The sequence below is a fragment of the Equus przewalskii genome, chromosome 6, assembly GCF_037783145.1.
Source record: "Equus przewalskii isolate Varuska chromosome 6, EquPr2, whole genome shotgun sequence".
Lineage (NCBI taxonomy): Eukaryota > Metazoa > Chordata > Mammalia > Perissodactyla > Equidae > Equus > Equus przewalskii.
This window is the reverse complement of record NC_091836.1, coordinates 73,920,285-73,947,110: the sequence shown is the minus strand read 5'-3', so window position 1 is coordinate 73,947,110 and position 26,826 is coordinate 73,920,285. Positions and strand designations below refer to the sequence as shown.

The 26,826-nt window shown below is 37.3% G+C and overlaps 2 protein-coding genes across 2 annotated transcripts; both read left to right on the top strand.

The window, feature by feature from the left end:
* Positions 1-4,984: 4,984 nt before the first annotated feature.
* On the top strand, positions 4,985-5,935 carry LOC103554191 (olfactory receptor 52A1-like). The gene has a single exon (XM_070626714.1). The coding sequence runs from the start codon at positions 4,985-4,987 to the stop codon at positions 5,933-5,935; it is 951 nt and encodes a 316-aa protein (XP_070482815.1).
* An 18,059-nt stretch (positions 5,936-23,994) lies between these two features.
* On the top strand, positions 23,995-24,933 carry LOC103553380 (olfactory receptor 52A1-like). Its single transcript, XM_008523917.2, has one exon. The coding sequence runs from the start codon at positions 23,995-23,997 to the stop codon at positions 24,931-24,933; it is 939 nt and encodes a 312-aa protein (XP_008522139.2).
* The last annotated feature ends 1,893 nt before the right edge of the window (positions 24,934-26,826 follow it).

The following is a 26,826-nucleotide window of genomic DNA, read 5'->3' as shown; positions in this document are numbered from 1 at the left end:
AAAGAAAATACATAGGTATTGATCTAGGGAGGAGGTATTTCCAAATATTATAGGAAAATGGAAAAAAAAAACATTGTTTACCCATCTAGGAGCTAAATAAGTGATCAGATAGTTCACTAGACAGAATTACAAGCAAATCAATATAGTTTGAGAGGGAAAAAGATTCAAGATAGAAATTTTAGGAGCACTAAAATTTAAATACAATCAGAAGAGAAGGAAGAGAATGGCACCAAACTGGTAAACTAGTCTAAATTTTTGGTGACGCAAGAATAGGCTGAAGATTAGCTCAGAGGACAGTCTGACCTCTGAATCAATTCCTTTTAATATGAATCAGTACTATTGTTTCACTAACCTTCAAGAGGAAATTCTGGAAAGACTATTTAGGGTCTCTCATTTTTTCATCCTTATCTCTTATTCTCCTGACTCCATTGTGAATGCAGTTTTCCATCTCAATGAATGCATTTTTCCTAAAATTGCCAAGGTCTCAACATTATATCTAGCACTTCTTAAGGTTAGCTACAAGAAAGTCTAGAAATCAGGCGGAACATGTCAAGGAGAATGTTACCAAGGGCATAACTCTTTCTTAGAATTTATCATTTGTTCTCATGATAAAAGATATACTAACTCATCTCCCCAAATTTCTAAATATTTGCCTGCACATATATACATCTTATCATGTTTTGTCTTTCCATCAAGAGGACATGGTAAAATTTCTTCACATATATTAGGTATATAACAACTGTTTCTGAAAGAAGAGAAGAAGAAGAGAAAGAAAATTATAAATAGAGGGATGGAGAAAAATTATTCAAGTGAGCAATAACCTACTCAGAATTCCCTATGCTAGGATTCAGAAACATCCATCCTAATAGATCATTCAGAGAATATTACTGAATTCACAAAAATAGTTACAATTGTTACTGTTCAAGAGAGGAGTCATCTGCCTGTCACAAGACATGCCAATAGTCAAGAAATAAGGTGGTAGGAGAAAAGGACATTTTAATACAGCTTGTTAGCAAAGGAGAAGATGGCTGACTAATGTCCAAAATAACCATCTTAAGTGGGGGCACAGAGTCTTGAAGCAGTTATATAGGCCAGTAGTTATAGGGGAAGGGAGTTAGGAATGTTGACCCTCTGGTGTTACAGACTGGGAGTTGCTACATCAGATCTTTCAGTTGTCATGGATATCAGAATAGAATCTCTGTCCAGAGGCCATCACATTCTTAGATAACTCAAAAGAACAAAGTTATCATCTTATCGCAGCTGAGACAGGCCATAAAATCTACAGAGCCTGAAAATCCCCCAGAGACAGACCCTTACTTATCTATGCAAACTAAAGCAAAAATTCAAAGGGGCTGGTGAGTTAGGGTTGGTTAGTCAGAAGTCATTCAAAGTTACAATATGGTTTCTTTTCTACAACATGGCTTCTCTTATGTCAACCTTGTGTTGAGCTGGTATCATAATGAAATTAAAAAACTGAAGAATGAGTCCACAAGAAAATAAGATGTAAATGTGTGCTAAAAGAGCAATTCTGAATACAGACTTTACTTTTCAGAAGTGTCTTAGTGAAAGGAAAGGACAAAAGTGTTACCACATCAGGTTCGTCTTTGCCTGCCACCTGGAAAGCCAGGCACTGAGACAATGAGATGGCAGCAGGGAGAGGGTTTTAATCACAATGAAGCCATGTGAGGGAGCAAGAGATTGAGTCTCAAGTCTGCTTCCCCAAAAATGGGGACTCAGGGATATTTATGGGGTAGGGGGTAAGGTGGTCTGAAATGTGGAGATAGATGACTGGAGGTGAAGAGAGGTGAGGAAATCAATGAACTCACAAGCATGGTCAGACTCCACACCTCTTCATAGGACATATGTTCACAAAATGGTGGTGTTAGCATGATCTGATGGTGGAGTTTTTAGCCTCTTGAGATGAAAAGGTCATTTATTGGACATCTGCTCCAGCCCATAAGTTGTTGGCCTCAATCAGCCTGAAGTGGAAAAGGGATTCTAATTCCTGAAAAACAGCTCACATACCCATTTCCATGGTGATCCAGCCTCCAGGGAGATATTATCTATAGGAATCTAATAGGAGTCAAATAGCATATTGCCTAAACAGTTAACAATGGGTGAGTCAAGCAACTAAAAGGTATAATAAGTAATTGCAAAAAGGAGAAAAAACTTTAGTTCCTAGCTACTTAATCATCAATGGCCAACTGTTTGCCGGTTTCAGTAACTGCTTATCAGTTTCAAAAGGATGTTTATTTAAATAGAATTCATTGGCAAAGGAACATGTCTACATTTAAGAGGACTTTAGATTTTTTGCAAATGAGAACAGCAGAAAAGGAACTCAGCTCATAAAAGGAAAACTTGTGTATATTAACCTCTCTGCATTTAACCTGTGGAGAAAGAGAAAAAAGAAGAGAAAGGAGGTTTCTGTAAGCTGTAGAAAAAATTTCAGAGATATAATGTGTGGATGAACCCACAAGGGCTTAATTAAAATCTTCTGAGTCCTCCCTGTTTTTAGCTACTGCCTACAAAATCTTTCTTTCCATGTTTATAACTCCTCCTTCACACGTTCTCCAGGGAATGTTAAATTGGTGGCTATTAGATTTCTTCTCCAATTCAGGCTCAATAAACTGATCTGTGCCCCAGAATAAAACAGATCTTGCTGTGAGATTTGTTGGAGGATGAATGCAAAGACATGATCTGAGACAACCTTACAGAAGAAGGAGTGTGTCTGTATTGTGGAGACAAAAGAAAAGCATGAAAGGCTGTGCCAGAGATGTCCATATATTGCAGATGGCTCCAGGACCAAGCGGATTAAGTTTCATGAATTGACTGGGTGCTGTCACAGAGGGTGCAGATAGAAGAAGAAGCATTGCAGAACAGAAAATGCAAAGGAATGAGACTGGAATCTCAGGAGGTGAGAAGAGGTTATGAGTGATAAGTAATGAGTGACAGTGTTATGAAGAAATAACAGTCCTCTTCAGATATCCTGTAAGAGCAGAATCAGTTCCCAAAACAAATTGGCAAGTAACTCTCATTACTACAAAGTTTACCCCCATAATGTTTCATTGCCACCTTTTCCAAAAATAATCAATCCTTCCCACCAGCCCTGTACTCATTATGTACTTCCACCTGCCATCCTACCTCTGTACCTGTGGGATAATGCTCACATGTCAGCTCCTTGTTCTTGAATAAGTCAGACACTGTGCTTATTATTAAAATAATGCCTATTCTAATTCTCTTTATCTCTCAAGAAGAAAATCTTTATCCCTATTAGCATAGTGATCTATGGATTGGGGATTCACAGAATTAAACATTGGGAGCAAGCCTGTGGAGATCATGTGTTTGACTCACTGACTAGTCTATCCTACATATGTCAATTGATATAGCCTTCCTCTCATGAAACGACTCCTGCTGACCTGATTCTTTCACTCTAGGTTTAGTAGCACGCACCACAGCTGCTTCCTGTACTAATGGCATTTTGGGAGACATTCAATATGTTTACCTAATCATGAGCTGGCTTACACAAAGCAAATTTCTCGGAGAGTCCATGATATAGTGAAATAACCTAACTTTATTTTTCACAAAATCACAAACGTTTCCTCTAATGTACAGCTCGAGAATTTCTTGCTTCTATATTTTAATTATTACAAAGTAATGATTTTGATCAGAGATGAACTTTCAGGTAAGACATAGAAGCCCAAGTTTTCAGAACGTTCAGTCATCAGTGAATTGAGAGGTGATTAAATTTTCTTCAGTTACACTATAGCCCATTCCTGAACCATTTCTGGTATTCCAAGGTCTGTCCTTTTTGTCTTCTGTTTCTAGCCCTATTTTTGACTCCTTTTAAGGAATCTCTCCTTTCACCCTTATTTTCTATTAACTTCTTATGCCTCAGCTCACAGAGTGATTCAAGCGTCGCAGAGGACCTATATTTCATTAAGGGCTAATGAGCCTATGTGGGTCCAATCTCATTCTCATGGTAGCTCTAATTAGTTTAACCCCAAGAAACTAGCCTCTATTCTGGCTAAGTGACCAATGTGCCCATTTTCCTATATCCTGTAGTCATCACAAATGAATCCTGTTGCCCGTAGGCATTGTTGCTGCAGATGTCCTCGGCTCCCAGAGATCCCTCCCTTCCTGATACTATAATGTGTATTAGAGAATTTCAGCTATTTTGCGCACAAAATAATTTTTAGGACTTCAGCTGTTAGAAATATAGGCAAAATAAAATACAGTTTTACTTGAACAGTAAAAAGTAGCAAGGAACTTTGACCCAGATCATCAAAAATACATGGATTTGAATGATCTTTTTTGAATATCTTCCTTCACATCCTTTTGAAGGGATATCCAGTCTAACACAGATATATAGATACATATAGATAGTATGTATAGGTATTATGTTACACAGATCATATAGATATATAAATATTCTTGTGGGTATCGACTCTATCTCAATTCTCTCTCACAAGGAGTCTTTTAAAGTATATACTAGTCACATACTAAGAATTTGGCAGTCCAAAGAAGTGGTCTTGACTTGGAAACAATTGGCAATAATAGCATACAAAAGGAGTAGCTGGAATAGAGGATATGGCATGATGCATCAAACTCTGATTAAAATGCAATTTCCAAGCAAAATAAATGTCTAATTATTTTGCCCACAGGCCCAGAATTGGGAGAACAGAGAGATCAGCAGTTAACTCCTTTACCCAGGTGATTTTGTTGGTTCTAACGTAGTTGACCTGCCATGCACATAACATCATATTGTGGCACAGTGCTTGTGGATGCTCTTCCTGAAAACAGTTATGCGTCTCTATGAATCTCTTTTCTCTTCAAGAATATGAATGAAATGTATGATACTCTTAGAGTTCTATCAAAATTAGACAGACTCGATATGATGACATTGGATAAAAACAGAAAGTAGAAGAGCAACAGTAGCACTGACTGTGTAACTTATTTTGTTTGCATCACGAGGCCCAAAGACACCATGTCCATGTCCAACACCACAGTTTCCATGCCTTCTGTGTTGAGATTAATAGGGATCCCAGGCCTAGAGGCTGTGCAACGCTGGATTGGGATCCCATTCTGTGCCATGTATCTCATTGCTATGATTGGAAATACCTTGCTTCTGATCACCATTATATCAGAGCGCAGGCTCCATGAGCCCATGTACATTTTCCTAGGCATGCTGGCAGTCATAGATATTGCACTTGGTACCAGCATTGTCCCCAAGATGCTCGGAATCTTCTGGTTTCATATTCAAGAGATTTATTTTGATTCCTGCTTGCTTCAAATGTGGCTCATCCACACATTTCAGGGCACGGAGTCAGGCATCCTGCTGGCCATGGCGCTGGACCGCTATGTGGCCATCTGTTATCCACTAAGACATACTTCCATCTTCACCCACCAGCTAATCACCCAAATAGGGGCTGTAGTAACACTCAGGGCTGCCATTCTTGTAGCCCCATGCCTAGTACTTATAAAGTGTCGGTTCCAATTTTATCATACAACAATCATCTCCCACTCCTACTGTGAGCACATGGCCATTGTGAAACTGGCTGCAGAAAATGTCCATGTCAACAAAATCTATGGTTTGTTTGTGGCCTTCACCGTTGCAGGTTTCGACCTCACATTCATCACTTTGTCCTATATTCAGATATTTATCGCAGTTTTTCGTTTGCCCCAGAAGGAAGCTAGGTTGAAAGCTTTCAATACTTGCATTGCTCACATCTGTGTCTTCCTCCAGTTCTACCTCCTTGCCTTCTTCTCCTTCTTCACACACAGGTTTGGTTCTCATTTCCCCCCGTATATCCATATCCTCTTTTCTAACTTATACTTGCTGGTCCCTCCATTTCTCAATCCACTTGTCTATGGTGCAAAGACCAAGCAGATCCGTGTCCGTGTGGTAAACATGTTCTGTTCACAAAATCCACCTTGATTTACATCTTCATGCCTTCCTCTTTCTGCAATAACAGTCTCAAAACTAAATAAAATAACAAAAACTACACATTATTTGAGATGCTTGAGTTTTCTATTTAATTTTTTTGTGAAATTTGCCAGCATGTTAGATGGTTTTCAAATATCATAGCCCATGACAACTATCAGTCAATGGGGTCGTGGATCCTACCGTCGTCATAAGAATGAGAAACATAGAAAGAACAAAATCATGAACATACGTTGTTTGTTTACTCTTTTAAATTGTAGTCCCTGGTTGAGTTTCCTCCTCTAAGAATCCTTCTCTAGAAGGATTCATGAATTGCTGTGTTTCTCCCACTATATTTAAACTCACCCAAGGAATATTGTTCTATGGTGTCCAGGTAGTCAACAAAATCGTCTTATTCATTGTGTTTCTTGATCATCCCAGTCACCTAAAAAAAATAAAATAAAATAAAAGCAGTGTATCTTAACCATGCTCTATCCAAAAAAAAAAAACCACCAAAAAACAAAACACTAAAAATCCCTTAACAATCTAATGGTCCATTAAAGTTTAAAATTTTCAGCAAATTTCCAGGGTCATTTAGAGAGTGACAGGCACAAGAATCATGAGAATTCAAGTGTTCCATGTTATAGATCAATATTTTTTTTGGCTATGTCCAGTATTTACTTCTATATTCATTCATCAGGTTTTATCACAAACCTACAATGTGAAAAAATATTATACGAGAGAAAAATGGCATAGTGATAAATTTGGAACACTGATTAAATTTTGTGAATTTTTAGCCTTATATTTTTTTTAAAGTTATGCTTTTTGGTGGGGAAGATTGACCCTGAGCTACCATCTGTTGCCAACCTTCCTCCCTTCTTTTTTTTTTCTCCTCAACATCCCAGCACATAGTTGTATATCCTACTTGCAAGTCCTTCTTGATCTTCTGTGTGGGATGACACCACAGCATGGCTTGATGAGCACGGTATAGATCCGCACCCAGGATGTGAACCAGCAAACCCCAGGTCACCAAAGCAAAGCACGTGAACCTGACCACTATGCCGCTTGGCTGGCCCCTTGGCCTTAAATTTCTGAGAAAGAGAGTCAAGAAAATAAGAGAGAAAGATAGTGGTATGCATAGATTCTGGGGTTAGCAAAGTGAATGGAGCATCTACTCTAACTGAAAGCAGCAGTCAGGAGAGTTATAACTGTTTAGTTTTCTATTTTAATTAGGAAGTCTGATTCTTGAGCTATGATGAATGAGTGTCCAAGCACGTAAGGACCACCCTGCCAGGTAGACGATGAAGGAGATTTAAACTAGACAATGTGGGTTAAGGTTCTACGTAATAGGGTTTTTTTTTTTTCTTTCAATGTAAGGTACAATACGAAGACACAAGGAAAATATGAATGTCAAGAATGGCCATGGACACTGTGCAGAGTTGTTGAATATTACTCTGAAAGCTATAATGTGTCATTGGAGAGTCTTTCTCTTTTAGATGGGCATGTGTTGTTTGTGTGCATGTATGTCTATGTGTGTGTCTGTGTGTGTAGGTATCTATTTGGGCATGAGGCAAGATATATTCTCAGTGGATACAAAACAGGATATATTTAAACAAATCAAGGCTGTTATACTAATGAAGAGATGTGGGGTTTTCTCTAAGATTAATTACTTGAGAACTTGATAGTAGATTGCTCCTAAAATCCTCAACTCATAGATCATTTAAAAAAATATGGAAAGTAAACATATGTGTGCAGATGTCCGTACTTTGATTTATGACATTAAAATCGCTGGTCTAAGAAATATTGGACTGCATGTCACAGAGATGGTGGATATTCTGGCTGGTTTTATGTACTGGGCCTTATCTCATATCTAGAACTGCCAAGGACGATTATTGGTAACTCTGGATGATATTCTGGGGATCTTTTGAGACTCTTTTGAATATCAATATTTATTAGATATTATTAGATTGGATTACCAATAAGGGGTGTTGTTCTTGGATAACATAACTTTTTAGGAATAAAACTAAATAACATGAGAGGTAATTTCATAATGTCCTAACTAGGGTTCAGCAAACTTTTATGTGAAGGACCAAGTAAATAGTTTATACTTTTTGTGCAAAGAAGCAATTCAAGAATATTATGGAGATATTTCTATAACACAAGAGAAAACATACTTCCACAAAAAATTGATGACATTCAATAATAATATTAATAATCATAACCACAATTGTGTAGTTTTTCTGTGATATGAGTCTACAAATTAGAAAAATGGCATTGGTTTTTTTCTTGGGGATAACATTATTCTTAGGTGGTCATAAAAGTCAAATTTTCCCTATCATCAGACCGATTCCTGTAAAAACCATTCTTAGCTAGCGGATTATATAAAAATAGGCAGCAGGTCAGCTTAGGGTGGTCACCTATAATTCTCAGCTTATTTGGAGAAGTTTGAAATAGGTCTAACAATTGCTCATTCTGGCAGTCATCCAGAAAATATGTGGGTGTATAAAACCAACATGGAGACAGAATATGAAATTAGGAAATATTTGCACCATCTTCAACTGCCAATAGCCCATAGAATATCTAGTCTAGAGTCTAGATATTTCAAGCATCATGGTCTTTAAATTATCAGAATCAGTTCTAAACCAACACTTACAGACAGAAAAGATAAAAAAGAGATCACTGTAAGTACAAGAGGAGAACCGGGAGTCTCCACTATCCCGGACACACCCCTAGGTGAACAACTCTAATTCATCTGGATAGAAAAGCAGTATACCTCATTTCTCACAGTGAGAGAAAATACGGGCTTCTTTGACCAGGCTATTTGAGTTGAAGTCAGCCAATGGCCAAGAATGAGAGTAGTCAATACACATGAGAGAAGGGGGCCAATGCAGGTCAGTTCTACCTGAATATCTGAGGATTGACCCTGAATAATAAATATCTATATTTGAATAAATTAACTCTAGTGTAGTGATAAAAATCATGGGACTAGGAGTCAAATGCCTGAGCCGTTAGTCCATCTCAAACCTGTATTAACTCTGTGAACTTATCAAAGGTGAAGAACTTTTTGAGCCTCTGCATAACCATACCTAAAATAGTGTCTCACGAGTAACTATGAGAGTAATACATGATAACGCAAATGCAGGGCTTGCACTGATTTAGCCAGTTGTCATTAATTTTTACATTACATCCTAATAGCATTAGAATCCATGAATTATTTTATAGTCTTTAGAAGAAGGAGGAAGAGGAAAAGAAAAGGATGAGGAAGGGACCACTTTTAAGGAAATACTTGACAGACTAACTTATGATGAGTAATTTTATCTTTTGGTGCACACACTACCCATCCGCTGGATGGCTTTCTTCTCCATTACTAGATTGTTGCCTAGTGTGATTTTTTTTCCAAACACCACACCATTTTTGGCGTAATTTGCCTTTTTTAATTAAAATGACATTACCATGTGACATTTATATAAGTTGTTTTGTCCATGGAAACCACTGAGACCAAATGGTTTTGAAATGTATATCTCCTTTTATGATGCTTGTATAAACAAGACAGTCACAATGACTAAGATCACAAAATTTCACATAAAAATAGGGGCTGGCCCCGTGGCTGAGTGGTTGAGTTCGCGCGCTCTGCTGCAGGCGGCCCAGTGTTTCGTTGGTTCAGATCCTGGGCACGGACATGGCACTGCTCATCGGACCGCGCTGAGGCGGTGTCCCACATGCCACGGCTAGAAGGACCCACAACGAAGAATATACAACTATGTACTGGGGGGCTTTGGGGAGAAAAAGGAAAAAAATAAAATCTTTAAAAAAAAAATTCACATAAAAATATATTTAATGCTAAGAAAGGCCTCTTTTGTCTAAATGTTTATATCTCTAACCAACAATTTGTAACAAAACTAGAAGACAGGAAAATATTTTCACTGAAATAAACATTAGAAAGTAGACATCTACATTTACGTAAAAATATTTTTTTTCAAATTTTTCTTATTAACAATAGCCTTTTAATTTAATTTAGTTACTTTATATGAGGTGATTCTGAGAAAGTAAGTGTACACTTGCTATGTACTGAAATGTGTCACCCAAATTCGTATGTTGAGGCCCTGACTCCCAATGTGATGGTAATTGGAGATGGGGCTTTTGACATAATTAGATTTACATGAAGTCATAAGAATGGGACCCACAATGTCAGATTGGTGATCTAATAAGAAGAGACACCAGAGAGCTTTTCCTCTCTTTCCCTGCCACATGAGGACACAGCAAGAAGGTGATCATTTACAAGCCATAAAGAGAGCTCTCAGCAGAAAGTGACCATGTCAGGATCTTCATCTTGGACTTCTAGACTCCAGAACAATGACAACATAAATTTCTGTGTATAAACCACCTACTCAATGGAATTTTGTTATGGCAGCCAGAGAGAGATAAGCAGAAATTTACCTACTTTTATTATCAACAAAAAGATGTGAGTATGTGGAAACAAAGGTATGCATTGTCACAAAAATAAAGACATATTAAATTGAATGGCAAAAAAAAAAAAGAGAAAGAATAAGAGGAGGGATGACATCAACAAGAAGCAGAATAGGAAGCCCCAGAACCTTCTTACTCCCACACTGACACCCACTCAACAACATCCCTGAATCTAAGTGCTGACAGCAAAGAGCGCAGGTTGGGAGCCACGGAGAATGAAAGCAATGGCTTGGACTAACATGCACTCACCATCGTTAGTCCTCCCACACCCCAATTCACTTTGAGAGGAGATGGAGAAATCCCCAACTCTTTGCTCCTCCCTAGAGAGGCAAAGAATTGCAGTAAGTGTCCAAGGATTTGGATCCGGGGAGGTTTCCCAAGGCACCGATTTCTGTCTCACCTCTTCTGGAGCACTGATGGAACCTGGCATACTCAGGATGCCTGAGGAGGCAGAGAACAAAAGACCTGGGTGGGTTTCTGCTGCTCCAGAGAACCCGCAGTAACACATAGATGTCAGACGGAAAGGAGATTGATTTAAATTCCTGACAAAAGAAACCCTCAAGTCCCTCTAATTGAGAATTTACCTGCACAAATACAGATAAGCCACATCCACCGAGACATCTGAAAGGCCCCCAGAATCTCTAGCCAGGCTGATTGTCGAAGACTGTTCACTGTACAAAGTCAGTCCATAAAGAGTAGAAGTGGCTGATTTTCACATGCATAGATCCCAGCACAACCTCACAAGGCACATGGAGCAACAGGAAAGGGGCCGGCCCCATGGCAGGTGGTTAAATTCATGCACTCTGCTTCAGCTGCCCAGGGTTTCGCTGGGTCAGATCCTGAGTGAGGACATGACACCTCTCATCAAGCCATACTGAGGCGGCATCCCACATAGCACAACCAGAGGCACTCACAACTAGAATATTACAACTATAGACTGGGGGGCTTTGGGGAGAAGAGAAGGAGAAAAAAAAAGAAGATTGGCAACAATCATCAAAAAAAACAGAAAGGAAAAATTTGTCTCAATCAGAGGATGAAAAGAAATCTCCAGAAATCAATCCCAAAGAACAAGAGGTATATGAATTAGACAAGAATTGGAAATAACCATCATACTATTGCTCAATGAGCTGGGGATAACAATATATGAACAAAATGAGAACATTAGCAGATAGAGAAAATGTAAAAAGTAAAAAACTCAAATTTTGGAGCTGAAGAATACAGTAACTGAATTGAAAAAATGCAGTATAGGAGTTCAATATCTGACTTGGTCAAACGCAGAGAAAATTACTAAACTCATAAATAGGTTATTTTTATTTAAATTGAGATATAATTTAAATACTATAATATTCACCCTTTAAAGTATGAAAGTCTCTGTTTTTCAATATATTCAAAAAATTGTGTAACCATCACTACTGTCTAATTCCAGAACATTTTCATCACCTCAATAAAGACATGCCATTGCCATTAGTAGTCACCCCCTATTTTGCCCTGCCCCCTGCCTATGGCAACCACTAACCTACTTTCTGTCTCTATTGACTTGACCATTTTGGGCATGTCATGTAAGTGGATCATACAGTACCTGCACTTTTTTGCCTGGCCTCTTTCACGTAGCACAACGTTTTCAAGGTTCACTCATGTTGTAGATGAACTTCATGATAGATGTACAATCAGAATTTCATTTCTGCATGTCTGTATGATATTCCATTGTGTGAATGTACCTGAGTCTACTCTGACACCTGGCAGGCAGGACACTGGCCAAATAAGCTTTTCCATGATTGCTCTCTTCTCTGTATGCAAAGGACACTCATCTTAATTTAATTTCCATTTCTAGTTCTGTTATACTTTAAAATTAAGTTATTTTTTCTAGTTTTCTCTGGGGAACATGCAGAAATAAGAGCCTCTTCTGAAAATTTGCTCTTTGTATTTCCTATTACATTTCACAGAGAGGTACATTTGCCTTAAAATATTTATAGAGGCAATTATTTCCATTTAATATTAGGAATTACATCAGTCACCAAAATAAGGAGTCATGCTGTTTCTATAACATCTTATACCCCTGTATTTCTAACGAATTTTAAATAAATACCATCTAAGAATATTTTTGTCTCTAACATTCTATAGCATTATGGTTCCTTCAGGTTCAAACATTTTATGCGTGTTTCCAAAAGTATCTTGGGAGTCATTCAATAGACCTATCTTGTGAGTTACACTCTCTCTAAAAAGCAGTGCATGGGGCTGGCCCTGTGGCTGGGTGGTTAAGTTCGCACGCTCCACTGAAGGTCGCCCAGTGTTTCGTTGGTTCGAATCCTGGGCGTGGACATGGCAGTGCTCATCAAACCACGCTGATGCAGCGTCCCACATGTCACAACTAGAAGGACTCACAACGAAGAATATATAACTATGTACTGGGGGGCTTTGGGAAGAAAAAGGAAAAAATGAAATCTTTAAAAAAAATAAAAATAAAATAAAAAGTAGTGCACAGGACCCAGCCCCATGGCCAAGTGGTTAAAGTACTGTTCACTCTGCTTCAGCAGCCTGGGTTTGTGGGTTCACAGCTTCAGATGTCAGGTGAGGACCTATTCCACTCACCAGCCACTCTGTGGAGGTGTCCCACATACAAAAGATAGAGGAGGATTGGCACAGATGTTAGCTCAGAGCTAATCTTCTTCAAGCAAAAAAAGAGGAGGATTGGCAGTGGATGTTAGCTCAGGGCAAATCTTCCTCAGAAAATAAAAAAATGGGTAAATAAATAAACAAATAAGTAAATAAGTAGTGTACAGATTTCAGAAACCACTGACCTCACATATGCCTACTACATACTCCATGTGCAAAGCATTATCTTTTTTTCCCTGATATATTTCATTCTATTTTGGGTCCATCTTTTGTTATTTTGGTATGTGGTTTGCACTCTGCATTGCATGCATTGGTTGTTCGGTTTCCTGGTGTAGATACTAGAGCTATTGATGATTTCCATCTCTCAACATGAAGTCACTGAGTGCAGAGCTGGGAAGAGATGCACACACCCAGCTCTCCTAAGCCAGTATGAGCTGGCTCCAGCACATAACTGCCTTCAATCCAATGCCATTGGTTTTTCTGGGATGAATATAACTTTACGGCAGACAAGACAGAGTCAGAGAGTCTCTCAATGCAAAAGGACCAGTCTATTAAATAGGACCAGACCCAATCACACAGGACAAAAACAGGATGACATGTCTTCTAGGCAGAGGCAAATAATCCAGACTTGTTAGATTTTCTTGTACCATGCAGAGAACGGGATTCTCTTCCTTTCTTTTTCTTGACACCAAAACTTAAAATCCGTTTTATAAGGCACAACCCAGTTTTTCACAAAATAAACATCTGGCATGAATAATAAGTCATTCTCAGGGGACACAAATTTCTTTGTTGTTCTTTTGGATCAGTATGCCATGGAATTTTCATTCAAGTGGATTGACCTATAACAATGTCTTAGTTTTTTATTAATATAATAGGGTAATGATATCAATATCATAAGATAAGGAAGATAAAATAATCTAAAGTATGTAAGTATCTAGTGAAGGTGAATCATATAACACATATTTAATAAATGACAGATGCTAATTTTGAATTCCAAACACTTAGTATGACATAGATACGTGAAAAATATAGGATAAGTAAATTTAAGTTGTCCCTCAATTGCTTTAACAAATACTTAGAATATAGTAGACGTTTAATAAATAAGTACTGAATAAAATCATTACATTATAATACTCTAATCTGTGTGTAATAATGCTACCTTCTGATTTGAAGAAGCTCTAGTTTGGCATATCGACTGTTTGCTAAAAAGAAAAGTTCCAGAACAATGAGTCTCAGAAAAGAAAAGCTAGCTCACAGTTGAATAAGTTTTAGGAAAAGGAGGCAATAAATGCTCCTGCAATTGACCTGGGGTGTGTTCTAGATAACCTTAGATGTCTCAGAGATAATCTGCATTTATCAGGGGAAAAAGCTGGAAGGATGATGGCGAGGACATGACTGTAAGATTTTTCTATATTTCCAATCTGTTGTTTTAGGTATTCCTCACTGTCTCTTTCTGTTTTGTACTTTGCTGAAATGGTTTTAGAAAATGAGCTGTGAAATCACTAACAAAAATAAATAAATATAATTTATAAATTAATACTTCACAAATTATGGGGAGGAAACATTTTCGTAAGACAAAGATAAATAAAGATTGTGAGGAATCAATAGGCAAGGAAAACACCAAGGCTATGAAAATGGTAAAGCAAGGGCTGGCCCAGTGGTGTAGTGGTTAAGTTTGTGCACTCTGCTTTGGCAGCCCGGGGTTCGCCAGTTTGGATCCAGGGTGCAGACCTACGCACTGCTTATCAAGTCATGCTGGGCAGGCGTCCTACATGTAAAGTGGAGGAAGATGAGCACGGATGTTAGCTCAGGGTCAGTCTTCCTCAGCAAAAAGAGGAGGTTTGGTGATGCATGTTACCTCAAGGCTAACCATCCTCAAAAAAAAAAAAAAAGAAAATGGTAAGGCAGACCACTCACAGGAGGTTCTGAGGATTGTAAAGTTGTGTGTTGTAGTGATCAGTAAAGGGCAAAGACAAAGAAGAGGGTGGAGCTAGTTCTATGAAAAACAATCTGTAGAAGAAAATGTTCACATCTATAGAAATCATCGTATTTAGAGTAGATATAAGAGGCATAAGGGTATAAGTAATGAAAAAATTCCATTTCATAGAGAAGCTATGTCATTACACATGCTTGAGAATAAATGACTGTTCAGGCTTAGGGATGTAATAATGGTTATTGACGGGGAGAGAAAAGAACAAAGGACATAGATTGGCACTTGAAATTAAATACAAGAGATGTGTAAATAGCAGGGCATAATAAGAACAAGCTCTGAGAGTGGTTGTCAAGGAACGCAGCTATGAACTAAAAATAATTGACTTTTTGTGCACAGATAATAAGGAGGAAAAGTTGCACGATGTGTGGCTGGATTATGGAAAAGCACTGAAACTTTGAAAAATTAGGTTGAAAGTATTCTGCATCTGTTGCAGAGGGATCAGACTATGAAGAGACTAAGCTGAGAAGGCAAGGTAGTGAGCTGCAAAACAGAAAAATATGCTAGTCAAATTTCTCCTTTGATTATGATCAGCAGAGTAGTCTACCCCCACAGTGGAACCTTTATGTCCAGCCTAGGTGGAGTCTAGTTCTTGAAATACCTTTACATTAAATGATTCTTGTCCCAATTCCAATTGGTAAACCACAGAAAGCATAGGTGATGAATAGCAAACACAAGACAAGGGGAATCTCTTTGGTCCAGTAGACATGGAACAGAAAGAATACATCTAATCTATTTAATTTTGCTCTTTGAAAAGGATCTAAGTACATAGAAACATAGAACTTGATGGTTGATCTCACAATGACTTTATGAAAAAAGAAAATAAGAAAGGATTAGTTGGAATGGAAACAATAAGATGGATGATATCCCATTGTATACATGCACCATATCATCTGTATCCATTCATCTGTGGTTGGGCACTAAGGTTGTTTCCATATCTTGGCTATTGTGAATAATCCCGCCTTAAATATGGGAGTGCCTATATTCCTTCAATATTGTTTTTTCATTTCCTCTGGGTACCTACCCAGAAGTAGAATTACTGGATCATAGGGTAGGTCTGTTTTTAATTTTTTGATGAATCTCCATATTGTTTTCCATAGTGGCTGAACAAATGTACTTTTTCACCAACAATGTACAAGTGTTCCCTTTCTCCACATCCTCTACAACACTCATTATCTTTTGTTCTCTCGATGATAGACATTATCACAGGCATGAGGTAATATATTACTGTGATTTTAAATTTAATTTTTATTTCCCTGATGATTATTTTATTCAGCCATGAGAAAGGGAATCATGCCATTTGTTACAATAATGATGGACTCTGAGGACATTATGCTAAGTGAGACAAGTCAGACAAGGAAAGACCAATACTGTATGATATCACTTATATGTGGAATCTTAAAAAAGATAAACCCGTAAAAACAGAGAGAAAAATTCCAGGGACTCAGGGGTAGGGGAATTACTGTGAAACAGTAAAACCAGCTCTCTTTTTTTCTCTCTCTCTGTCTCCTAGTAAGTACCATTCTACTTTCTGTTTCTATGAATTTGATAACTTTGGATATTTCATGTAAGTAGAATCATGCTTCTCTGCTGACTGATTTTGCTTCCCATAATGGCCGAAAGATTGAGCTATATTGTACCATATGAATGAATTTCCTTCTTTTAAAAGGCTAAATAATGTTTCATTGTAAGAATATACCACATTTTATTTATTCATTCATCCATTCATGGTCATTCATGTTGTTTCCACCTACCGACTGTTGTGAATACTGCTGCAATGAAGGTGGAAATGCAATATCTCTTTGAGATCTTGTGTTCCATTCTTTCAATTAAATACTGAGAAGTGGTATTGCTGGATAATATGGTATTTGTATTTTTAATTTTTTGAGGAAACTCCACGCTACTTTCCACAGTGGTTGTATTAGAGAACCTTTCCACCAGCAGAGCACAAGGGTTTTGATTAATCCATTTTCTTGCCAACACGTTTTACTCATTACTTGCTTTTTTTTTTTTTTTTGCTTTTTTGGTTTTTTATAATGGCCATCCTATTAGATGTGAAGTATCTCAATTTGAGTTTGATTTGCCTTTCCCTGATAATTAAGAATGATTAGTATATTTCCATATATCTGTTGGTCTTTGTATGTCTTCTTTAGAGAAATATCTATTAAAGTCTTTTGTCCAGTTTTTAACAGGGCTTTTTCTATCATAGTAGTTCCTTATATATTTTTTGTATTAACCCTTTCTCAAATAGATGGTTTTCTCCCATTCTGTAGATTGTCTTTTCACCTCGCTGATGGTTTCCTTTCCTGTGCAAAAGCTTTGTAGTTTAATGTAGTCTCAGTAGGCTATTTCTGCTTTTGTTGCTTGTGCTTTTGGTGTCATATCCAGGAACTCATTGCCAAGACCATTGTTATGAAGCTTTTCTCTTGTGATTTCTCCCAGTCCGTGCCAATCTTCCTCCACGTTGTACATGGGACACTCCCATAGCATAGCTGGTGAGTGGAGTAGGTCTGAGCCCAGGATCCAAACCTGTGAACCTGGGCCACCAAAGTGGAATGCATGGAACTTTAACCACTGAGCCACAGAGCCAGGCCCAAGGTTTTCTTTTTCTTTTTTTACAAATTTTTACAAAAAACATCTTTTTTATGATGTTAGCTGTCGGCTTCTCAGCTATGGCTTTATTATATTGAAGTACGTTTCTTCTATACCTAATTTGTTGAGAGGTTTTATCATGAAATGACTTTGACCTTTGTCAAATGATTTTTCTGCTTTTAGTGAGGTGATCATATGCCTTTTTTCCTTCATTCTGTTAATATACTTTATCATATTTACTGATTTGTGTGTGTTGAACCATCCCTGCAGCCCAGAGATGAATCACATTTGCTCATGGTTTATTATCCTTTTATTGTACTCTTGAATTCAGTTTGCTTATATATTGTGAGAATTTTTGTATCAGGTTTATTATAGATATTGGTCTGTAATTTTATTTGCTTGTAGTGCCTTGGTTTCAGGGTAATGCTGGCCTCATAGTTGGGTTTGGAAGAGTTCTCACTTCAATATTTTGGAAGAGTTTGAGAAGAATTGGAGTCAATTATTTAAATGCCTGGTAGAATTCACCATTGAACCCATCAGGAGTCCTGAGTTATTCTTTATTAGGTAGATTTGATTACTAATTCATTCACCTTATAATTAATAGACCTCTTTAGATTTTCTATTACTTCACCAATTCAATCTCGAAGTCCTAGTGAGTGTCTCCAAGAGCTGTCAAATACGATCCCTCCTCTTTCACAGTTGTTACTTATTCCCATTGTCAATCTTTAATAAGAATTTAAGGAAAAATAAAATGTATTGTCTATCTTGCACTTATTAGTATTTCTCATATTTCTTCTACTTCAGAAAGTTAGTAAAGGCAGCATTCTAAATGTAAAACATAGTCTCTCACCTACATATATTATGTGTTTGTTTTCAGAGTGCTGTAAATTTCTTGCATTTTCTATACAAAATAAGTTCCTTGATGCATATGTATACAGTTATTATTATTATGTTTGCAAACACATGTGCTTTTTGCTTGCCTAAATGCTAGTTAGCTTTTAGAATTTAGTTAGGTATGCCCTTCGATTAAGGAAATTTGGCCATTTCTCTCGTGTTTTCTATACCTCTCCTAAAATCTTTCATAGCAGGTATCACATTATCTTCCACTTTTTCTTTATATAAGTGCTCCCACCAGATAGAAGACATATCTAATTTATCTGTATGCTCATGACCTACATAGTACATGACACATTTTGATGATAAATATACCTGGAATGAAGGAATGAGAGAATAGCTACTTATGAAAATCTTGACCCGATCTTGTATAATAAGCATTCGTTCTCACAACAGGATTATTTATACAGTTTCCAAATTAGAAGGACTCATGGAAGAAGAGGTTTTCTGAGCCCAAATAAATTACATAATATTTAATATTTCCCAAAGTAATTTTACAATGCTTGGTAGTAAGAACTCAAAATTTTCTGTTTTAATCCACTGAGATTTGAGAGCTATTTGTTACTGCAACATAAACCATGCTCCATACAATTATTACAGAGAGTAGTAGACAGGGCCTCTTACCATTTTGATATGAAGGTCTTAGATTAGACACTGCAAGTAAATAACAAAATACGGGGAATAACGATCAGAATTTTAATGCTTCCACCCATAATGGACACATCAATTCTGCTCACATTCACTTATGCAAAGGAAGTTAAAAAGGCGCAAATTTAGAGATGTAAAAACAAGAATGGAAGAGAAAGAAACCAAAAGGTACTGTGACGCAGGTTTAGAGTCAGTCTGCTGTTTTGTCCTCAAAGTACAACTTGACAATGGTGTGACATTTCAAACTATCTTTCCTGTTTTCTCTGTTTTATCTACAATTTGGCCTGTACTACTCTTCCTATGAAACTGGAAGCACGAAAATTAAGTAGTCCTAGTTTAGTATTTATTGATTATTCTATCCATGAGTGCAAGTACTCCATCAATTGCTAACAGGAAAAGAGGTACTATTACCTCAAAAATCCATTGAACTTGACTGCAACATGAATTGCCATCAGTGACACCGAGAGAAAGTAATGTCAAAGTAATGTTTTTCATCCAAATATTAAAATCCAGGAGAAAAAATGATCTAAAGTACGTAGAGTGTCAGAAAAATTACGAAAACAAAATAGACCAGATATTAAGCAATAAAGACTAGTGAAGCAAAAGGAAGAGACTTTTCCCTATGAAGACGGCAGGAATTATGCAGTTCCAACCAATTTTTATCTTTTACAAATAAAGGTACAATGTTAGCATATTTTCAAAGAAAGCGCATATACAAAATTTTAGGCTATTATGAACAATACTGTTCTAATTGTTTGGGTAATAATCTTGCATAGGCTAACTTTACTTCTCCTGAATAAATGCTAGGAATGGGATTACTGAGTCATATGATGTGTGTAAGGTTAACTTTTAAAGGAAATCTCAAACTCCTTGCTAAAGTGGCCATTCAGTTTTACATTCATAACAGCAGTGCATGAGTTGTAGATATTCCTTGTTATCACCAATTAAAGGCAATCTCAGTCTTTAAATTTCATCTATTGTAGCTGTGTGAGTTACATTCCATTGTCATTTTAATTTGCATTCTCTAATAACTAAAAATGCTGAGATTCTTCATATGCTTATGCCCCATTTGTATCTTTTTATTTTTTATTTTTGCTGAGGAAGTCTGGCCCTGAGCTAACATCCGAGCCCATCTTCCTCTAGTTTATATATGGGATGCCTGTCACAGCATGGCTGACAAGTGGTACCATGTCCGCACCTGAGATCCGAACCGGCAAACCCGGGGCCCCTAAGCGGAACTGCGAACTTAACCGCTGTGCCACCGGGCTGGCCCCCATTTGTATCTTCTTTTTGTGTGGCTATGAAGTAATTTCAAATCTTTCCAAATATACTAAATATATAAATATTTGTCCGTGACTAAGAATAAGTTGAAGATTAGATCAGATGCCAGTCTGACCTCTGAATCAATTACATTCAACATGATTCAGTACCATTGACTCTCTCTCGTTCACAGAGGAAATTCTAGAAAGAGTATCCGGGGTCTCTTGTCTTTTCATCCTTATCTTTTCCTTTCCTGACTCCATTGTGAATACTTTCCTCCATCTCACTGAAAGTATTCTTTCAAACATTTCAAATGTCTCAACATTATGTCAAGTACCCCTTAAGGTCAGCTTCAGACAAGAAAGTCTGGAAATCAGGTGAAACATATCAAGGAGAAAGGTGCCATGTGCATTAGTCTTTCTTAAAATTTATCATTTCTTCTCATGACAAAAGATATCCTAAATCATCTCCCCAAATTTCTAAAATTTTCATTTTTTGAAACAATATATTACACCTTTTTTTTCTGTCCATCAAGAGCACATGGCACAATTTCTTCACAGATATGAGACATACAACAACTGCTTTTATAAGGAAGAAAAGAAGAAAAGAAAAGAAAAGGGAGAAAAGTATAAAGAGAGGGATGGAGAAAAATTAGTCAAATGTGCAATAAATTGCTTAGCACTCAATAATGTAGGATTTGTAAATACCCATCCTAATTGGTCACTCTGAGAAATTACTAAACTTAAGAAAACGGCTTCAATGAAATAAAAAACTGAAGAAAGGATCTACGGTAACATGAGATATAAATGTCTGATAAAAAGGCAATGATTAATATAGACTTTCCTTTCTAGAAGTGCCTTAGTGAAAGGAAAGGACACAAAGATATCAATTTCAACAGAATGCATTGGCAGAGGAACATGTCTACATTTCAGTGGTCTTTAGATTTTTTGCAAATGAGAACAGCAGGAAAGAAACTCAGCTGATAAAGGAAAATGTGCATATTGCAATCTCTTCATTCAGCCTATGGAGAAAGACAAAAGAGGAGGGAAAGGAGATTTCCCTAAATTGTAGAAAGGATTTCAGAGATATTAGGTGTGGAGGAGCTCAAGAGGGCTTAATTAAAATCTGCCGGGTCCCTGGTGGTTTTGGCTACTGGGTAGGAAATCCCTCATTCCATGTTTGTAACTCCTCCTCCTCACATTCACCTGGGAACATTAAAATTGGTGGCTAGCAGATTTATTCTCCAATTTGAGCTCAATAAATTGATCTGTTCCCTAGAATAATCAGATCTTGCTATGAGGATTGTTGGAGGATGAAAACGCAAATATGATATCAGACAGACTTACAGAAGAGAAAGAGTGTCTGTATTGCAGAGACAAAAGGAAAGCATGAAAGGCCATCCCAGAGATGCCCATCTATTGCAGATGGCCCCAGCACCAAATGGATTAAGGTTCATGCATTGACTAAGTGCTGTTACAGAGACTGCAAATAGAAGAAGAGGCCTTGCAGAACAGAAAATGCAAAGGAGTTATACTAGAATCTCAAGAGGAGAAAAGAGTTGATGAGTAACAAGTGATGAATGATCTTGATAGGAAGAACTGACAATACCTTCAGGTATCCTGTAATAGCAGACTGGCTTCCAACAACAATTGGCAAGTAAATCTCACTTTTCCCCAGTTTATCCCCATAATGTTTTATTACCAGCTTTTCCAGCAATATCGTTCCACCTCTTCAGCCCTGTATTCACTGATGTACTTCCACCTGCCATTCCATTATCTATACCTGTTGGATAATGCTCATATGTTAGCTCCTTACTCGTGAATAAGTCAGACACTGTGATTGTCCTTACAGGATGCCTCTTCCAATTCTGATTATCTTTGATGAAGAGAAACTTAAATCCAATTAGAGTCTGTGATTGACAGATTGGGGAGTCACTGAATTAAGCATGAGGAGAAAAGCTGTGGAAATCAAAGTAAATGGTTGCTTGACTAGTCTATCCTAAATATGTCAGCTGATACAGTCTTCTTGTCATGAAATGACCCCTGCTCAGCTGATTCTTTCACTTGAGGTTTAGCATGATAAACCACAGCTGCTTCCTGCATTACCGGCATATCTGGTGACATTCAGTACATGTTTAACTGATCATGAGCTCCCTGACATAAAGCAACTTTCTTGTAAAGCCTATGATAGAATGAAATAACCTAACCCTATTTTTTACTGAATCACAAACAGTTCTCTACTGTATGGCTTGAGAATTTCTTGCTTGGAAACATGTAGTAGACGAAGTAATGATTTTCATCAGAGAACTTTCAGATAAGGCATAAGAGCTCAAGTTTTCAGGAAATTCAGTCATTAGTGAATTGGGAGGTGATTAAATTTTCTTCAGATGCCCTGCAGGCCCTTACTAAATCATTTCTGGTATCCCAATGTCTGCCCTCTGTCTTCTGTTTCTAGTTCTATATTTGACACTTTTTAAGGAAGCTGCCCTTTCATCATCTATTTTCTACTAATCTTATGCCTGACCACACAGAATGATTCAAGCATTCCAGATGAACTATAGTTCATTAAGGATTAATAAGCCTAAATGGGCAAAATCTCATGCTAATGGTAGCTCTGAAGAGTTTAAACCCATGAAACTAGCCTCAATTCTGACTAAGTTACCCATTTTCCTACATCGTGTAGTCATCATGAATAGATCCTCTTGCCCGTAGGCATTGTTGATACAGCTTTCTTTGGCTCCAAGAGATCCCTCTCTTCTAGGTATTTTGTAAAATGTATTAAAGAATTTTAGCTATTTCATGCACACAACTAATTAAGAATTTCAGCTATTAGAAATATAGGCAAAATAAATTACAGTTTTAGTGAAAGTGTAAAAAGTACAAGGAAATTTGACCAAGATCACCAAAATACAAGATTTGAATGATCATTTATGAAGCTTTTCCTTCACATTCTTTTGAAAAGACATCAAGTCTTACATGGATATATAGATACATATAGATATTATGTATATATATTCTATAACATACATCATATAGGTACATAAATATATTATGCTCTTGGATGTTAACGATTTCTATTTCTACTTTCTTTCGCAGGGAACCTTTTACTCTAATATACTGATCAGAGTCGAAAAATTTACTGGTCCAAACTGACTCTTCCTGACTTAGGGACTATTTGGAATAAAAGGTTACAATAGGAGTAGCCAGAATGTGAGAATTGGACACATTCAAGAAACTCAGATTAAAATGCAAGTTCCAAAAATAATAAATAGATATAATTATTTGGCCAACAGGTCTAGAATGGATATAATAGACAGGTCAGCAGTTAATTCCCTTACCCAGGAACTTTGTTGGTTCTAATTCAGTTGACTTGCTATGCACATAACATCTTATTTTGGTACAGTGATAATGAGTGCCTTCCTGAAAAGAGTGATGTGTCTCTGTGGATCTCCTTTCCATTCAATAATATGAATGATATGGATGATATGAACTTAGAGTGCTACCAAAATCAGACACAATATGATGACTTTGGATTAAAATATGAAGTAGAAAAGGAACAATAGCACTGACTGACTGACTTCTTCCATTTGCAAAAAGAGACTGAACATACCATGTCCATGGCTAACATCACAATCTTCATGCCGTCCATGTTGGCACTAATTGGAATCCCAGGCCTAGAGTCCGTGCAGTGCTGGATTGGGATCCCATTCTGTGTAATGTATCTAACTGCTGTGATTGGAAATTCCTTGCTTCTGATCATCATTGTATCAGAGCGTAGCCTCCATGAGCCCATGTACATTTTCTTAGGCATGCTGGCAGTCATAGATATTGCACTTGGTACCAGCATTGTCCCCAAGATGCTCGGAATCTTCTGGTTTCATATTCAAGAGATTTATTTTGATTCCTGCTTGTTTCAAATGTGGCTCATCCACACATTTCAGATCATGGAGTCAGGCATCCTGCTGGCCATGGCGCTGGACCGCTATGTGGCCATCTGTTATCCATTAAGACATACTTCCATCTTCACCCACCAGCTAATCACCCAAATAGGGGCTGTAGTAACACTCAGGGCTGCCATTCTTGTAGCCCCATGCCTAGTACTTATAAAGTGTCGGTTCCAATTTTATCATACAACAATCATCTCCCACTCCTACTGTGAGCACATGGCCATTGTGAAACTAGCTGCAGAAAATGTCCGTGTCAACAAAATCTATGGTTTGTTTGTGGCCTTCACTGTTGCAGGTTTCGACCTCACATTCATCGCTTTGTCCTATATACAGATATTTATCACAGTTTTTCGTTTGCCCCAGAAAGAAGCTAGGTTGAAAGCTTTCAATACTTGCATTGCTCACATCTGTGTCTTCCTCCAGTTCTACCTCCTTGCCTTCTTCTCCTTCTTCACACACAGGTTTGGTTCTCATATCCCCCCTTATATCCATATTCTCTTTGCCAGCTTCTACTTGCTGGTCCCTCCATTTCTGAATCCACTTGTCTATGGTGCAAAGACCAAGCAGATTCATATTCATGGTGTAAAAATGTTCTGTTCATAAAGTCCACCTTGATTAATACCTTCGTGCCTTCCTCTTTATGCAATAACAATAGTCTCTCAAAACTAAACAAAACAGAAAAATTCCACATTATTTCCAATGCTTGATTTATTAATTGATTAATAAATTAATTGATTAACTGTCAATTCACTAATGCTATTTAATTGTTTTGTGAAATTTCCCAGCATTTTAAGTGATTTTCAGATCCTGATAGCCCATGACAACAGTCAGTTGGGTTGTGGATCTACCTGGGTAATGAGAGTAGGAAACACAGAAAGAACAAAATACTGAACATCTGTCATTTCCTTTGCTCTGTTATGTTTTAGTCCCTGCTTGAGTTTCCTCCTCTAAGAATTCTTCTCAGAACGATTCAGGAATTACTATGTATCTCTCACTAATTTAAATGTGCCCACGGCATATTGTTCTAGGTTTCTAGGTACTCAATGAAAACAAGTGTTGATTGCGTTTCTTGATCTTCCCAGTCATTTAAAAAAAAAAAAAAATCAGAGGAAATGCATCTTAACCATGTTCTACCAAATAAAACAAAACAACAACAATAATAAAAAAAACTCCTTCAGGATCTAATAAGGCAACAAAGTCTAAAAATAACCGTACATTTCCAGGGTCTTTCAGAGAGTTATAGGCACAAAAATCAGGAGAACTCATGCTTTCCATTTTATACAATACTTTTTCTGCTACCTCCACCATTTACTTCTTTATTAATTCACCAAATGTTATTACAAACCTACAATATCATAAGTATTATGCCAGAAATTAGTGGCATAGCAGTAAATTTGATACATTGGTTCTTTCATAATTTTGCAGCCTTACATTTCTGAGAAAGAGAGTAAGGAAAATAAGAGAGAAGTATAGTGGCCTACACAGATTGTGGGGTTAGCCAAGAGAATGAAGCGTTGAATCTAACTGAAAGCCTCAGTCAGGAGAGTTACATTTGTTTTGTTTTCTATTCTAAGCAGGAAGTCTGATTCTTGAGGAATGATGAATGAGTGGCCAAGCAAATAAGAACACACTGTGCCAAGTAGATGATAGAGGAGATTTAAACTAAAGAATGTGATTTAAATTCACTGCACAGTTTATTTTTTTCTTTCAATGTAAGGAGCAATCCGGAAAATACGAATATCAGGAATGGCTGTAGGTGCTGTGCAGAGTTGTTGTACTTTATTCTGAAAGCTATAATGTGTCATTGGAGACTTTTTCTCTATGAGTAAGGCATCTATTCTTTCTGTGAAGGCATATGCATGTGTGGGTGTGGGTGTGTATGTGTGTCAGTATGTGGGTGCTTGTCTATATACTAGAGCATGTGGCAATGTATCTTCTCAGTAGATATAAAACATCTTGTAGCAAATTGATTGGGTCTCAGTGTACCTAGATATTTCATCAAACATTATTCTGATTGTTGCCGTAAGAATATTGTTGGATGAGATTAACATTTAAATTGGTAGACTAAGTAAAGCAGATAGCCCTCCATAATGTGGTGGTCCACAATTAGTTGAAGATCTGAATAGAATGAAAAAGCTGACCTGCACCCAAGTAAGAGAGAAATCTGCCCGAGTCCTTCGCATAGGCACATTGACCTTTTTGCTATATTTGGTCTTGAAGTGAAACATTGGCCTTTCCTGTGTCTTGCGTTTGCTGGCCTTCAGACTGAAACTACACCATCAGCTCTTCTGGTTCTTAGGTTCTTAGGCCTTCAAACTCAAATGAACTAAACCATTGGCTCTCCTGGTCCTCCAGTTTGCTAACTCATCCTGCAGAACCTGAGATTGCCAACCTCCGTAATTGTTTGAGCCAATTCCTTTTAATAATTTTTTTCTCTTCCTCTCTCTATTATATGTATCCTATTGTTTCTGTTACTCTGAAAAGTCCTCAATAATA